This window comes from Epargyreus clarus, unplaced genomic scaffold (genome assembly GCF_041222505.1).
Source record: "Epargyreus clarus isolate Ecla_fem2 unplaced genomic scaffold, WU_Ecla_fem_2.2 ptg000005l, whole genome shotgun sequence".
Taxonomy (NCBI): Eukaryota; Metazoa; Arthropoda; class Insecta; order Lepidoptera; family Hesperiidae; genus Epargyreus; species Epargyreus clarus.
The window spans coordinates 11121311-11138727 of NW_027332213.1; the positions used below are offsets into that span (position 1 = coordinate 11121311).

At 35.5% G+C, this 17417-nt stretch overlaps 1 protein-coding gene across 2 annotated transcripts in view; it reads left to right on the forward strand.

Annotated features, from left to right (window-relative positions):
- The first annotated feature begins 335 nt into the window (after positions 1–335).
- The window catches only part of pb (homeobox proposcipedia), a 57615-nt gene continuing 40533 nt past the window's right edge, over positions 336–17417 (forward strand). The window contains exons 1-2 of one of the 2 annotated variants that reach the window (XM_073073155.1): positions 336–582; positions 12490–13148. In XM_073073155.1, the coding sequence (XP_072929256.1) occupies positions 12665–13148 (484 nt within the window). In that variant the 5' untranslated portion in view covers positions 336–582; positions 12490–12664. The remainder of the gene's footprint in view (positions 583–12489; positions 13149–17417) is intronic. The other variant, XM_073073154.1, reaches the window with a different exon arrangement.

Below are 17417 nucleotides of genomic sequence, written 5' to 3' on the forward strand. Positions count from 1 at the left end.
TTTTATATTTCTATAATTTTACACAAAATAAGGTTCTAAACTAAATAATTTAATTATTAAAAACTAAGAACAGCAAACGTCAAGTAACTGAGACAGCAGATACACCTGCGCAGAATGGTTGAGAAGGACAAAAGATCTATTTTGTGGGCGCAGTGTCCGTCTGAGAGAGCTTAAGCGACATCATTATTTATTTAACATTGCGCTGTATGTAGAGGCAGTAGGATTGGGATTTACTTCAAGTGGGATTGAAGTTGTGTGATTTTAGTTGAATGGGTTGTATGGAAATGGGCATGGCGGCAAGCGAGCAGTGACGATGCGTTTAGTAGACAGTTGACAGTCGCCACGCCACACTGACATTCCGATAGCGCTGATAACAAATATCTATTGATGAATATTTTTTGCTGACTCTCCCGCGGTGCGTGTTTTGACGTTTCACACAAACAGTGTATATATTAATTAAAAAAAACATATTCAAAAATCAAGTGATTGAAGTGAAGTGTTGTGATAATTGTATAATGACTAAAAGCCGATGTGTTTTGGACTTTGACACATTAGAGTGAAGTTAAGTTGTTTGCTTTGTAAGTAAGTTTCTTATTCTTATAACGTATATTACCTTAAGTAAAAGTTTTTTCAATAATGAAGTCAATTAAGAAATTAAAACACTTAAAAAGTAATTTAAAAGTTCATGTACATTCTTTCTTCCATTTACAATCTGTTACTCTCATTATTAACAATTTTATAAGTTTGAGAGTTGATAAGTACCTACCGAACTTACCTAGCTACTGCCTTTGCCATTTAGGCTACATACGGGAAACTTAGAAATAATAAACTAGTTCAGAATACGTTTCTTAATTAAAAAAATAAATGTCATAGTGTATCATTAACCTATTAATATACCTATACTGTTGGGTTTATGTCCTCATAGGTCCATAAAAGTTTAATAGCCGACCACACAGGCCAAGTGGGTGTTCATATCTCACAAGGTATGTATCTATACTCGAGAATAATACAGCATATGTAGGTAAAGATAAATAGGTAAATAATTAAAAACCTCAGTACCATTTTTTATTATTCAATTATTATTACAGTAGGTAATTAAGTATACTAAAATTAGCAAAAATATTACATTTTGAATTAATTTAACTACATAATATCCAATGTACCTTAAGCCTTTCCTAAATAATTACCTATTTTGACGTAGCACGTAATAATTATTATTATTTGCTTAAAATTATAGTGAATATAAAATTATAATTATAATATTTAAGTATCTAATAAAGCAACCTTCGTTCCTTGTTAAGTAAAGTCGTTAAATACACGTAGATAATCCTTTAAAGTACATATTTACGGATTTAAAAACTTAACTGAACTAAACAAATATGAACTGAAGTTCAAGGTTCAAACTCCGACAAGAAATGAGGAAAACGAGCACATACTTATAACTTCTAAAATATAACACAATGACTAATAACAGCCACAAACCAGCTAGGAAAATGGTGTAGGGAAACCTCAAGTGCGTAATCTTAAATTTTCCGTCTGAATGAAGTGTACCTGAACACTTCACATCTTCCAATATTGCAAAGCAAGAAGCCTTAGGTAACTGAAATAGGTTAAATACCTTGTTACCCAGATTAATAAATTACGTACAGACCGGCATACATCTTATATTATGTTTCTTAGCTGGAAGCTTAGGAACTAGCAATATATACCGCTTAACATAACTGTAACTTAAAATTTACTTGCAAATAGCTTATAAACGATGTATTTAGGTACCTAGTAAATATCTAGATGCTACAAGTAGAAATTTACAGGGCACCGAAAACGATACTTCCACTACTATTCCTATTCCATATTTCTATTCCACTACTATAATAGAGGTGTCTGCTCTCCAGAAGAAGCTAGAAGCATTCTTCATTGTGGATAAAATTCCCTACATATTATATACTAGCTATAGCTATTGGTATTAAATGTAAGTTTTCAATGTTATTAGAAATTTAAAGAAATATCCCATCGCTTTCGACGCACCGGCAAAACTAATTCAAGAGCTATTCCATACATGCCTACTTTTCTTAAAGGTACCTATCGTCACTAAATCACTTCACTATACCTTATGACCACAGCGCAATAAACTCTAACAACCAAATAAACGTTTTTTAATTTAAGTTCATGTCCGTATATCTCAAAATACCTACCTTCGAGATTATTTTCTCTTTCGGAAGCGATAGTAGAGCTAATGGTTTTAGGAAGCCGACAACATTCCATGACGTACCTTCAGGATAAAAATAGATAAGCTCACAATAACTAAAAGATAACGTCTTTTAACCCGTCTACCATGTTCCCAAATTACCTACAATTAAATTGTTTGTGGAAGAACATGTCGTTTTGATTACTTTATGGGTACCCAAGTCTACAGTTATGTTTTTTCTTTCTCAAAAAAATACTTTATAGTTTACACTTTCTACGGTAAGATTTCTTATTTTGTAGGATTCTTGGGATAATATGATTGTACTAAAACAAGTACCTGTCTCTGTCTCAAAGTATCAAGCATGAAAGAGGCTACGCTGTAGGCTTCGAGGTACGACAAGTCATCACAAATTCTTTAATAACAAGAATATCAGAAAGTTCCAATGCAAATTGGTATTATATTAACATTTTTAATCAGGCAGGTTTCTCACAATTGTTCTTAAATTATAAATTAAACTTGAATAAGTATCTAAATAATGACGTAAACTTTAGATTGGTAGAAGGTACTTCGCAATTTCAACGTCGACAAACGTAGTAAGCATATTCACCTAGTTTTATCAAACCAAGCAAAAGTCACAGTAAATCGAAATGTAAATCAGAAGAGAATACATGCCTCTAGTTAGGAAACCAGGTCTTATCTATATTAAAGCTTAGTGCTCTAGGTAGAGTAGTTTGAACACGATACGCCAACGGCGGCCCGCCTCCCGTCGCTGGGCGGCCGGGCTCGGGACACGCCCATCACATGCCTTACGTCTCATGTACTGAATATTCTCTTTATGTGTAGATAACATGACAATATGTACATACTCCTAGGAGAGTTGCGTCTTGAATGCTTGATGAGAACAAAGGATAGTTGAGTAAGAGGAAGTGCCAAGTCGTTTGAAAAACTGGTAAACATTGCTGTGCTATATTTACGGTTCGTGGATCGTAGGTAACATTTTATAGACCTTATCCGTGCTTTAAATTAAAGATACCAAAGAAGGTACAATAAAAAATATAATTCGTTTATGTAGACAGGCCATATTTAGTGGTCTAAATATTCCAAGCTTTCTCAGTCCCTAGCTTTATAAAAATTCTACTTTGATTACGTAATAAGAATACAATTATTATGTACATGTTCGAAAAATAATATGACACATTAGATACGACATAATAGGACATATTAGTATTCTTAATAAGAACTACACAATGAAAATCTACGTTAAAGTTTTGCACAAAATATAGGACTGAAACAAGGTGTATAAAACAGCCCGTTACTTTATTTACTGTGGTATTTTAATGCTCATATATTTTAGGTAACTAAGTAAGTATAAAATTGGTACTTAATATTGTATAGCTGAATGTTTCATCAAAAAGGATTTCGTTTGTCTACACTAATATTATAAAACTTTGTTTATTTGTTTGGTTGTAATGAATAGGCTCAAAAACTACTGGACCGATTTTAAAAATTCTTTCACCATCCGAAAGCTACATTATCCACGAGTAACATAGGCTATATTTTATATGAAATATATTTGATAAATAGGTTTTGAGGCGGTACAAAGTTTGCCGGGTCAGCTAGTTATACATAAAGTTAACTATGAGGATGTCAAATATGTTAATTTTTATCCTGTTACACTAAGCCCTGAAATGGTATGATACATCACATACATCATATTTCGTATATCTACTTCATACACTACATACAGGAATACATATCTGATATACGATCTGACAAACTGACAACGGTCTCACAAGTGGTGACTTGAATGCTTGATGAGAACGAGAAGACGAATCTCACAACAAAGTTTAGACGATGCAGAGAAGCTATAGAGTTAGAACGTCAACGTGACAAAGATCCAGAAACATAAAAAAATGAGAAAGGTTTTCATTTTAATAGAAAAAAGCTTTCATAAATTAAACGTTTCCTCGTCTTAAACGTTTCACTCGACACGTTTCCATATTTTTTAAACAGAAGAAATCTATAGGTACTAGAGATAATCGCCAATTCAGAACAATTTCGGTACTCTGTAATCAAACTCAAAAATAAAGTTGTAGATGAGATTACTAATAACTATAACTTTTCATAGCATTATCTTAAAAATTAAAAAGCTTCACATTCATTGTCACAATTTTAGTTTGAACCTTACAGTGTTTATTTTGTTTTAATTCCGTCAATTCAGAACAATTTCGGTACTCTAAACTCTGTAATCAAACTCAAAAATAAAGTTGAAGATGATATTACTAATAGGTATTACTTTGCATAGCAGTTTCTGTGGTTTCAGTGTCACAATTTAAGTTTGAACCTCACAATTTTTATTTTCTTTTAATTATTTACCCTAACTCCGATCCATCATGAATCTATACACGATGTCGAGCTTCTAATGAACCCAAATATTTGGGGTTTAAGTTATTTCTCTGACCCTCTTAAAGTAGATACCAGAGATTTATACGCGAAATTTGAATAAATCAGTTATATCAGAATATTTGACATTTAAATACTTAATACTTTAATTACAATTAAATAATACTATTTTCGTAATATTGATAGATATTAGAGAGTAATTAGACTTCATTTATACTATTAATAATGAATCCCAATGGTATTGTAGCGATTTGTTGTGAAGAAGGCTCTAGGTTTTCAAATGATGAATTTAAATTTGAATTTAGGAGCGTTTTCGTTTGTATCCATGCTACCTACCAAAGGGAATCATAGTAATCTGGGCGACTCCTGCGGCACCACCGCCACACCTATTTCTGCCTATTAACAGTAGTGTTAAGCGCTGCTGTGTTCTAGTTTGAAGGGTGTGGTAAGGAAGACATATGTTTCCCAGGCGTTCCACCTTCGTCCTCTGAGGTGGCGGCGCATCTGTGGCCGACCAAAGGTGGGAATATATGGTCCTTCCTGGCGTTGATTACAGATATCCATGGGCGGCAGTTGCCACTTACCAACAGATGGACTGCATGCTCATCTGCTACTCCTATGTTATAAAAGACAGACTGCATATCCCTATATGACTTTCGTCACAAGCAATGTATCAACATAACAATTTCATCGGAGCAATTCGTAAAGATTGTAGCGAGTCTCCCTCGGCGATCCATCATGAATCTGCGCGGGCCGGGCGTGCGGCTGAGTTATGGCTCGTACCTTCCGCTTCATATGACCTTACATGTTTGTCGTTATTGGCCCACCCTTACATACCGTTACATCTGTAGCGATATGTCAAATGGATTGCAAGTATTGGAATCGTATAGTAACCACACAGGTAGTTTAAAAGGTTACTTAGTTAATTAGGTTAGGTTTTAGGCTATTTTAGTCCACTCGTAGCGATTGACGATCGATTCCAGTTACTTTACAGGTTATATTTACAAGTAACATGTATTGTAATAAGTAAAATAGATGATAAATACCTTAATTGCATCGGTGTCTAAAGGCATACTAGTACAGTCAGGTCATTACTTGGACATTTTTCTCTTCGTGGTTCGTAAACAATGTTACTTTTTATTGTACAATGTCATCAACCCAGTACTCCCACACTGCTAGACATTGCTCCACTTCCTAAGTGTTCTAGAAATCTTTAAGCCATTGTCTACCACACCGTCCAATGGGTACCTACCGGCCAATGGGTACCTACTTTAACATCATCGAGAACTTTTTTAGAATTCTTGGGCGTTTAAATTTCCTCAAAATGTTTTCATCAGGGTTCAAGCAAATGATCATTAATTTCTAATATGTACGTTTCTAAGATGCATATTTCTAATATGTTTATTTTAGTACATAAGTTTCAAAATCAGAATAGTGGGCCTGGAATATGAATCTCAAATCCGTCAATTTACACCGAGCTTCAAAGAACTAAACTATCTTTGCTTTTTCAATTTTATTTTTATAATATAGTGTTTATTACAATAAAAATATTAGAATACCTACATTGCAATAACTTAGTATAATTCCTGTAATACCTACTTGCAACCTTGTATACAAAATTATAAGACATTGTTGTAAGTTCTAAGAAAAAACGAAAGATAAATCGATATTTCCATTTTAATAATATGAAACCCTGCGCTTGTGCAGTCTATCTAATTATATTGACCTCCACCGTGTAGGAGGTTGCATTCAATCTCAAAGAGAAGAGGTTGTACCTTCATTGGCATTATAAGGATTACATCACATAGGTTACTATTAAGCAAGCAATTTCTGTGAAGCATTTGGCTTACGACAAATAAATCAGGTTGCCATCCAGGTATGTACAAATCTGCAAGTCCGTTGCATAACTTAAATTAGCAATTTTGAAAGGTATGGCAAGGGAGAAATACGTTTCCGAGACGTTCCATTTTAGTCTGCTACTTCTATAAAAATATATATCATCAACCCATTATTGTCCCACTGCTGGGCACGTGTCTCCCCTCACAATGAGAAAGATTAGGCCGTAGTCCACCGCCAAGCCAAGTGCGTATTGGTAGACTTCACATACCTTGGAGATTTTTTTTTATATGCAGGTTTCCTCACGATGTTTTCCTTCACCGTTTAAGCAAGTAATAATTAATTTCTAATACGCACATAAATTTTAAATCAGAGGTGTGTGCCTGGGTTTTGAACCTCGGACCCCTCGATCGAGAGGCCAAGTTTCTTAACCACTGCTTACTATATATAAATAGAACTATAACCATGCAAGGCATCCTATAACAAGCTGTGAACTAGTTTTTGCTGAAAATGTAAATTGTAAGATTCTAAACCTAAATATTGCTTATCAAACTTAGTTAAATTATAAAGTACTTAAATTTACTTTATTTAACACTAGATATACTCACTAACATGGTTATAATACCTATTTGAGTCTCTCAATAAATTAAAATATATGTAATACTAGTGGTGCCCGCGGCTTCGCCCGCATTTTTAAGAAATAATATGACATACATAAAACGGAAAATTTGTACCTGCATTGGAATGACAGTGGTGCCATCTGTCGAAAATTGATCTTACCAACTCCCAAACCCTCGTGGGCTCTTGGACAACAACTTTGCTAAAGATCATCACTTGATCAAATGCAAAGTTTCCGATTCTATAACTACTTACGAATTAAAAATTAATTTAAAAAAAAGTCCCACGAACTAAATTGTGAATCTAAACCATTCTCAAGTCCCCTTGAACACACACAACAAATTTCATCAAAATCAGTCCAGTCGTTTAGGAGGATTTCAGTGACATACACACGCACATAAGAAATATATATATAAAGATTTATAAAAGTATTTCCTTGATAAACACTTGGCAGTTCACTTACAATCTTCATAACGTTATACGAGTATGCGCCCGCGCATCGCGTGGGAATGACTCCGTAATGGACAATGATATAAATTCCACCGATGTTATCACAATTCCTCGACATCCAATTGTCACGAGGACACGAGCATCAGTGGAAACCGCCAACACAGATTTGATGTATTTTAGGTATTACATTTTCATGAAGGGCTAAAAATAAGCTAATACGTATGAATTATTTGTACAATCGATGGATACAAACATATATATATACACTTACGTAAGGACTGTGTTCTTGTATTGTAGGTAGGTACTATATTTGTAGGTACTTGTTCTGAGTTACACCAAGAGTTATACGTCGTGTCTTAATAAGTCATTCAAATGTATATTTGTCAAGATTGCATGTAAGATTTATTTGACCTTAAAATTAATATGCATATCATTCCCTATGTCACCTCGGTTTTCTAATACCTATAACAAAGAGTGATAAAATTTGCTTTTAAAAGCTTCAAATGTCGTATTTATTAATTAACTGTTTTTAATTGTGGGAGTAGGTTAATTAAAATAAACACATAAAATATTCGCATACCATGAAAATAAGAGTAGTAATTTAATGAAAACCTTTGTTTTTTTACCTCGACATGATGTTCACATTGTAGAACCAATTTTGATGGAACTATGCAATATTATACTGTGATACACTAAGTAAAATCTACAAATAAGTATTCTCCTGGAATACTTGAGTGCACATTTTAGAACACAACGTTCACTGTATATTCATAATATCTGTTACTTTGAAATGTATACTAAGTTGGATACTAAAAGTACAAAAGGTTTAACTTTTTAATTTTACTCAAGCTGGTACCAAAGCTAAAAAAGCTTTAATTTCTATGAAACTTGGATACTCGCGTAAAGCCACGAGCAACAACGAGTTATTATATACAGTATGCTATATATAGTCGTGTATGTGGGCGTTAGCCTGACGCACGCCATTCTATTCCCCGAAGAGGAAATCGTTATGGCCGGCAAATTGGACCCTAACTACCAGTTGGAGCTCCGTCCCGACACGCAGTTGTACTGTTATTTACTTTGAACACGTTTAACCAAAAAACAACCTGATATACTACAAAAGGTTCGAGGACTTTTATATGAAATTGCAGTATTATATTTTACTAAAACCGACATTTATGTAGAAAAGCAAATCTTTTTATATAGAAATATTTAAAAAAAATGTATCGTGTTATTTTTGTCAAGTAGGTAAACAGATAGAACAACAATAAACTCAGCAATTCTGTACTAAAAATATTTAAAATATACAACAATAAGAAGAATTATACAAACACACAAAGCTGTTTCTGCCACAGATTACAATATTATGATTAATATCATTGGATGCATCACCTGCTTTAAGGAGCTTAAATTAAGTACGATAAAATAAGTTGAACCTTTCCAACGAAACGCTACGAAATTATTTCATAGTGAATGGTAGAGTGGAGCCTTTCATAATAAACAAATTAAGTGATACTGAAAAAAAAAAGAACTGAAACATAATATCGATAGATGCCTAAAAGTGACACGCATACTATTGAGAATTATAAAGTTTATTCACTCAAGCTATATCAATAGAGATTAAGGGACATTAAATTAGAAATATTGTTATTTTCAAGCCCCGAGATTTCGGTGTCACGTCGTCGTTTCAAAAATAGGGCCATAAACAAATTCATAAGTAGGCTATGCTCTCCTTTTTATGCGTTTTTAAGGGGCTCTCCCTTGAGGGAGCACCGGAAAAGTGAAACGCGGCGTAAAACCTACGGCACCCTTACGGGAAACAAGAGGGAAGCTGTGCTTTGACGAAACTTTAAATTATTTGAAGCGCCTCCCGATGTTACATTACGCAAAGTATTTTGGATAGCGTCACCAAAAAATACTGTTCTAATCGTCTTCGTGAAACCATTATTGTTTTTGCTGTGCATGAGTCTCTTCTCAGAGTGAGACGAGTTTAGGTCCATAGTCCACCATGTGCTAAGAGGGAATAGCCAGATTTTACACAACTTTGAGAGCTTTTTACTTAAAGAACTTGTATAGATTGCTTTCTCCTTAGATTGCTTTCCTTAACAGTTTTTATAACTGATCATTTCTAATACGCACATAACTTTTATTTATATTTATTTATTTATTTACTCATATCTTAGATCTAACATAACAGGGTCCCCTATTACGTTAGTGTACTTCACCTAATACCTTAATCAGTTACAATTCTCCGATATTATTATATATTATTAAATTTAAAATAAATACAAATGGAATGAATTACAAAACCAATTTAAATCCAATGAAATACTTAAAAAATCTAATAGAAAACAATAATAATAATAAGTCAATGTCAAATAAAATAAAATAAAACACACACCACAAATAAAAATAACAAATGAAAAAAAATGCAAGTAATAAATTAAATCAACATAACCTCCAAACTTAGAAAATCACAGTGCCTAATTTTCCCGATTAAAAATGTGTATTTCAAACCACGAGGCTATTACTGCTCACTTCAGCTGCTATTACTGCTCTTGCTGCTCACTGCTCACTGTAATACTTTTACCTAATAGATTAGGTTCCTGGGATCTAGTCTTTGCGCTCTGACGAAATACATGGGTACAGTGATATATTCATGTACTGCTCATACTATTATACAAATATGTATAAAGCGAGCTACATATATATGTTACCGTTGGCTTCAGAGGCCATGGGTCCTGATGAAGTAACGCCAATCTCTACAAGCCTATGTTCTTGTTCCAGTTACAAAAAGTCTACACACGCTATTCTTGTGACTATGACAGCTTTGCCTGGTCATTTCTATATTACCTATACTGATCAAAAAATATATATGGAAGTCCATTAAATGTGTATAAATATAGTTAATTGGCTTTTTTTATTAAGTTATCACAAAAGACCGCTTCAAACTGAATCAAATTATAAAAATAAATTAAATAATATTTTTATAGGTATCTGGATTGCTACCTGTAAACTTTAAGTCAATTGTTTCCAATAATCGTATATTTAAACATAAAGTAACTTTTTGCCGAGTACAACAAAAACAAAACCTCATTACTGCAAAAATGTGTAATACAAAAACGAATAAGCAGACATTTGAGTGACGAAGCATGTAAGCATATGTAGCGACACAATTCTTACAAAGGAAATTACATTTCATTGTCCATTCGCGCGCAGACATAGAGGGAATTTTAATTCAAAACACAGAGCAACCCATATGCATTAAAATAGGTTTAACCGCAGCCGTTCCACTTTGGAAAAAAATAAAATAAAACAAAAAAGGCGCGATCCCGCCATACCTCCCGGGCGCGCCGCAAATTCCACTGGAAAAAATCGTATTTTGTTCGTGGTTTGAATTTTAATTGACATTCAGGCGGCGAAAGCTAGCATCCGGGCAGGATTCGCGAATGTTTCCGACTTCGGGCTGGAAGGGTGCGTTTCGGTTTGATGTCCACCAGTTGCGAGCAATAAAGTGACGCCACACGTTCGACACGTCCTAAACAGGGTGCGTATTTGCGTAGATAGAAGCTACTTATGAAGACGGTGCTCGTGGAAAGATTTGCTTACTTCGTTACAATGAATTATGTGTAAGCTTACTCAGGTCTTTGAGTAAAAAAAATATATTACTGGTATCAATTTGGTCGTATAAATCAGGAGAAGGAGGTTCGAATAGGTACTAAGTTGGAGTTTAGACTTAGGGGTTAAATCCTGTCCTTTCAATGATCCTCGTGAGATTTCAGGTTCGAAACACAGGCACGCGCCTCCCATCTTTAAAAAATGTTGTGCGTATAGAATTAATTTTCATTTTCTTTAATGGTCTAAAAACATCCTAAGGAAAGCTGAACCACCTTTAAAAAATGTTCTCTAAGATATGTGAAGTCTACCAACGCGCACTTGACTAGCTTGGTAGATTATGTCCTAATCCTGACATTGTGATTATGGCCTGAGAAAATACCGATACCCAATAGTGGGACAGTAAGGGGATGACTACTTTCTTGTTCAATGAATCTACCCATGACCTCTTTAAGACCTCTTTATAATGTTCAAATAGGTATGAGTAGTCGACTTATCCCCACTTGGCCAGCGATATAAGTATAATAAGTTCAGTGGAAAAAATTCAGCAAACATTTCCACAAACTCTGTAACATAGACACGCATATCGCATATTTTTAACTTTGTCCGTGATCATCACCTCGCTTATTATTCACCGGAGTCCATGACAATTTTAATAACTTTATTGTTGCGTCGACATTACGTGTTCTACACTTCATGATGGCGGCTAAATTACAATAAACAATTTTGAGCGCTCATTATTCCCCCGCTCATCACGACTCGACCGAAATTATTCAACACAAAACCGCGGTAATGTCGAACGTCCGCGAATAATAATTGAGAAATAACCACCAGACGGCCTGCTACATTTAATTTAGCGCCTCCGAATTCAGTACAACATTGAGGCGATTAAGAGGGTCTTAATTGTGGCGTACTAACAAATTGCAATGGAATATCTCACCACTGAAGGACCCTCAATTTCGTAGGACAGTGACATCATTTTGTAATAATCTTATTAATGAATGTTCGACATTCCTGAATTCCAAATCTTCCCTCTTTATTACGCTTTTATTAGCTTGATCTGTACTCGTATGTATATATCAAGATATGTAACGGAATCTTTGAACCCGATTTATACCACTTTGAATGTTCAGATTAACTTTGAACAGTTATCATGCATTGACGACAATACACAATTTTCATAATTTTGTCCAATTCTTCTTGTCAGGATCGTCAAGTTTAAACCCTGATGTAGAGAAATGTAAATAAGGTATTAACCATATATTTGACAAGTACGAGTATAATATATTTGTAAATTAACAAACTACCTAATAAATATTCTCTTGAAAAAATGATCCAGAAATCTACAATTTTAAGAAACTAAATATTCTTTTTCATTGCAGATATCATGACATCATTATCAACACCAGGATCTTGTTCTTTACGTTCCGTACAAAGCAAACGTACTAGTTCAATTACCTTGTCATGCGGATTAAAATGCTGACGCATGCGGCAAAACGGAAGAGAAAACCAATACATGTATGATCGCGCCGTTGACATTGGGTGACTCCGGCAGCGATGCAAGAAATTTGCAACACCGCCGCCCTACCACTCGACAGTAACCCCTTGGTCCGCAAAATAAAATGTGAAGAATTCCCTATTAGAGGGAAGCAGGCCGCTAGAGTTGGCATGGGGGTGCGCGATGAGATGGAAGAGGAGTTCGCTGTGAAGACGAGGAACACGCCACCCATGGGGCCGGCGCCGGGGCAGGAGCACCCGCGCATGGAGCACGGCGGCAACGGCTTCTGGCTCGCCGCGGTCACGGCGGCCGGCGCGCCGCATCCCATGCTCGACACCTGCACCGAAACTGGCTTCATCAACAGCCAGCCCTCGATGGCCGAGTTCATGACCGCTCTGCCCCAACTAGGAGGTGGCGAGCTCAGTCCTCAGCACACGCCGCCGGGATACCCTCCCGACCTGCCCTCACCTGGTGGCGGCCTCAACGTCCCCGAGTACCCTTGGATGAAGGAGAAAAAAACGACCAGAAAGAGCAGCCAACAAGGTGAGTGCTAATAATTTCGAGATGTTATTACTTTTATGATGTAGGTAATTTTAGTTCGATACTGAACGAGTGGACAAATTTTAATGCGGTGCTCTGCCAATTTCTAGAACGTTTATCTTTTAACGCGATCGCATGTCTGTTGCCAACGCCAAGACGCAAGTGAATAGCTCCTCCGTCACAAAACGTTTCGTTTCGTAAGTGCGCCTAACTGCCGCGTGAATAACGTCGGAATTATTATTGAGCCTTTCAACGGCAACAACAAATGGCCATTCAGCCATTGTGTTCTGGTTCACGGTCCCAGAATTTCTTTAATGAACATCAAATTACTCCGAAATATTGAATTGTATGGCGCGACGACATCTCATGTCTGTAGGTAACTGTTGTTAGCGGTGTGGGAGTGGAGCCGGCATTATCGGGAGCAGCACCGCGTCGCCCGCCGCCAACATGCCGTGTAACGGAACGGAATATTCGACATGCACTATAACCACAAATTATAAGTGAGAACATTTTAGAATACAATTTTTTACATGCCGACTTGTCATGTAAATATTAGGTACGTAGATGCTATGTAGCTGTGTTGGTAATGAAGCCAATTAATGCACATCCGCAAAAATCAACGTATATTATAATGGGTGCAACATAATTGTAGACTTGAAAATGTACAGTTGGTAATATCTGAACGTACACAGGAAAATTTACGGTATTATTAACTTGTTCAATACAAACTACTATCAATACCGCAGCCAAAAAACACTGACGCGCTACCGCTATATTTTTGCACAATCAAACATCATAATAGAGGGATCATAGGTCGAAATGACCCGAAATTTGTCGCCGGGACAAAACGCTGTGGAGAACAAAGGACTGGAGATGATCCATCACAATCCGCCTGACGTGAGAGAACGTGACCTCACCTGGTCCCATACATCATGTGGAATCGCGTTACATCGATATCAGTGTCAGAACACAACATTCGCACAACTTATTACCCTTTTATGTAATCGAGGTCAGCGTCGTTTTATTGATATTGAGCGTTTTAAAATATTGCATTCATTGTTTTTATTGACGAATTTTATTGAAAATATTTTATCTTATTGCACTGCTATTTCCTTCGCTCACTATAGCCTAAGCAATTTTTTGAATGTTATTACAACATATGAGCTGTCATTTTTTAAGTTTTTTTTATATTAGCAGTGTCATAGAAATATTTTTTAAGATAGGACCTCACAAAAAAATTAACTAAACTAGTTACTACAATTTCGAAACGAGTGTGTGTCAGCAGTTAATATTACAATTGTTTCAAATATGCTGCCAATATTAACTTAACTGCTTTGGTAGAAATTATACTGCGTCAGCTCATGTTCGTTGTAAGTAAAAAACGTGTACTAATTATAGGATGCTTAAAATTATGGTTTATATCTTTATTTTATCCACAAAATCCATAATTCATGAAAGATTAGATAAAACAAAACGAAACATTAAACGACAATTATGTCTCAAAAGATTCTTACAGCTCTTAACCGCGTTATGAGGAGTTGTGATATTTGAACACGATTACCGGCACAGAAGCGCCCCCTGTGGAGCGCCGCGGGAGGCCGCGCCGACAGCGTTAACAACTGGACATTGTCGCTACTGGGTTCACCAACCTTGATGAGCTTCTACACTCTACAATGAATATGATCAATTTTATTATGTAACGGGTACTTACGATATGCGTTTTTTTAATTTCTTTATTGCCGATATTTCGACTCAGTTGCATGGATCGTGGTCACAGCGAAACTGCGGTGGCGGGGAGAATATTCTTTGTGCATATCAACTGATAACATTATTATAATCTATGAATAAGATGTAGATTGTAATAATAGAACCGTAAATGGTTTTGCCTTGAGATTTACAATCGAAAATATATTTTATCAATTTTTTTCCGACATACACACATAGAGCCTAAAGTTATATTTAATATTTGCATGCATTAAATTGAGATCCAACAAATAAGTATAATATTAGAAAAATGTATATCTGCAGCTTCCATAATATCTTCACATTCATATACCTATACCAAGTCTTACAATACGCGACTTATCGACCGACCTGCGTCGCCACAAAACCATTACGGAACACATTCGGATTCTTATTCTGCCGTGTCTTTATTCGATTGATACCGAGATAGTGGTTGGCACAAGCGGAGCGGCCGTGAACCGCTACCGGGGGTAATCCGTCACTGTCAACGATATCGAGCGATGCACGCCCGCTCTATGCAACGCTCAGACGCTCCAAACTTAGATATTGGATTTAACAACTTTTGACTGATTCCGCTAAGTGACAATGCAGTCTATTCTGCTTTATCCGTTACGTATTTCGGGATATCCGTGCGGCTTTAAATAGATAATATTGGTTTTGTATAATTCCGTTTTTTTGGACAATAGTATCGCAAACCTTCATCTGCTCTTTAATACTATGACGATATCGATTTCCTGGTAAATCATCATATTATTTTCAATTTTCAATCCACATAGGCTGTAAAAATCAAATGTAAAATTTAACTTAATATACTTTCAAAATCCTACTATACATTCAAATAAGTAAGAACCAATGTGCCATCAACTCCGTTAATATTCCTCTGAAGATGCCTATAGACACATGGTTTATTAATAAACTTATTTAACATGCTGCAATGGAAAAACCTTATGTTAATACAATAGGTTTTAATGTGATTATTTATTTCTTTTTTTACGAAAGAAGCACAAAATAAAGCCAATTACAAAACTGTAAGTGAAATACGCGACCAATCTAAGATTAACTACAAAAAATCTAGTTACTGCACGCTGCAGCTGTGATAATAAAAGCCACTTTCTTGACGTCGAATAGGTATCTAGGGACGTGAAACAAATTGTTCGCACGACCACGCCTCCGGCCTATCTCGAGGAATCGAAATTAAAATGAACGCCCTGACACGATCGATCATTCCAATTCATCTTTAATACAATACCGTATTATTTTTGCACTGTCTCAATTTGTTCAACCTTCACGGGATCGTGAGTGACGTGTGATAGGGACTCGATTTATGTTCTTTATTCCGATCAAAGTTGCTGACGCCGAAGTGTAACGAAAATGTAATCTCATATCGGTGCGAATATCCATATATTTTCTTATTAACGATATTATATTACTCCTGTTCCAATAATATCGTATAATAAAAATTGTCTACCCACTTGTTGTAATTTAGTTGTGGTAAACTCTGATCCTAATTCGTAATTTTTAATTGAGTACATTAAACAATATATAAATTAGACGCTTAAAAAGAGTTTGAACAGACATTTAAGTGTATTCAAAAGAATACAATTTAAAATTCGCAGATACTTACTAAAATATCAATTGTCATTCGTAGAAATCATCACAAAAACATCGCCAGTATCATTTTCCGTTCATTCTGTAGCAATGTCACAAAATATAACGTTTTAAGAGACAAGCGCTATATAATTAGCTAAACAGCACGGAAATAGCAGCGCATGTAAACTGGTTAGTGACAGGCGGAGCGGCGAAATCGCGTGTCTCTAAAGGTCGCGGTCTGTAACTAAACAACTGAAATATTCACCGTAACACGAACCCATTACCGTAATGATGATGGCATGGGAATTCTGTCATTCCGCATCTTTACTTATGGATGATACTAATAAATGTGAGCTATTAATTTAATTTTGGGAACGTACAATCTCCTTTTTCAATTCATTCCGAGCTTAGTAGAGTTTAGTTATTTGGCAATGAGTCAAACGAGTTGCCGAACTAGTGAAAGCGAAAACAAAAACACTTTCGTTTTTACCACAATATCAACTCAAGGTACTTGTTGGAGCAAAAAATTAGAGCACAACATATCAAATGAAGCAGGTAGGTTCATCTTTGTCTATGGGTATTATAGACCCGGCTAAAGCAATAAATCTCTTGGCCGGTCTTCTTTGATTTATGTGAAAAATGACCGTAAATTTGAGGTTAGGTCGATCGTCACAGGGCGGGTTCTTTGGCCGGCCGGAGATGTCTCTCCCCAATTACCCACTATTGAACCTTGTCAGTAATTTAGAAAATTGCCTTAAATAGACTAAGCTGGAAATAATTCCATACTTAGAAATAACTATATACAAAAAGCATAATATAATAGGTATGTAGTTTTAATTTAAGTAACAGAAATATTATTTTTATTTTTCATCACTAAATACAAATTTGTTAATAAAGCACTCTAACCACTAAATGCTTTTAGGATTAAGATTTTAAGTA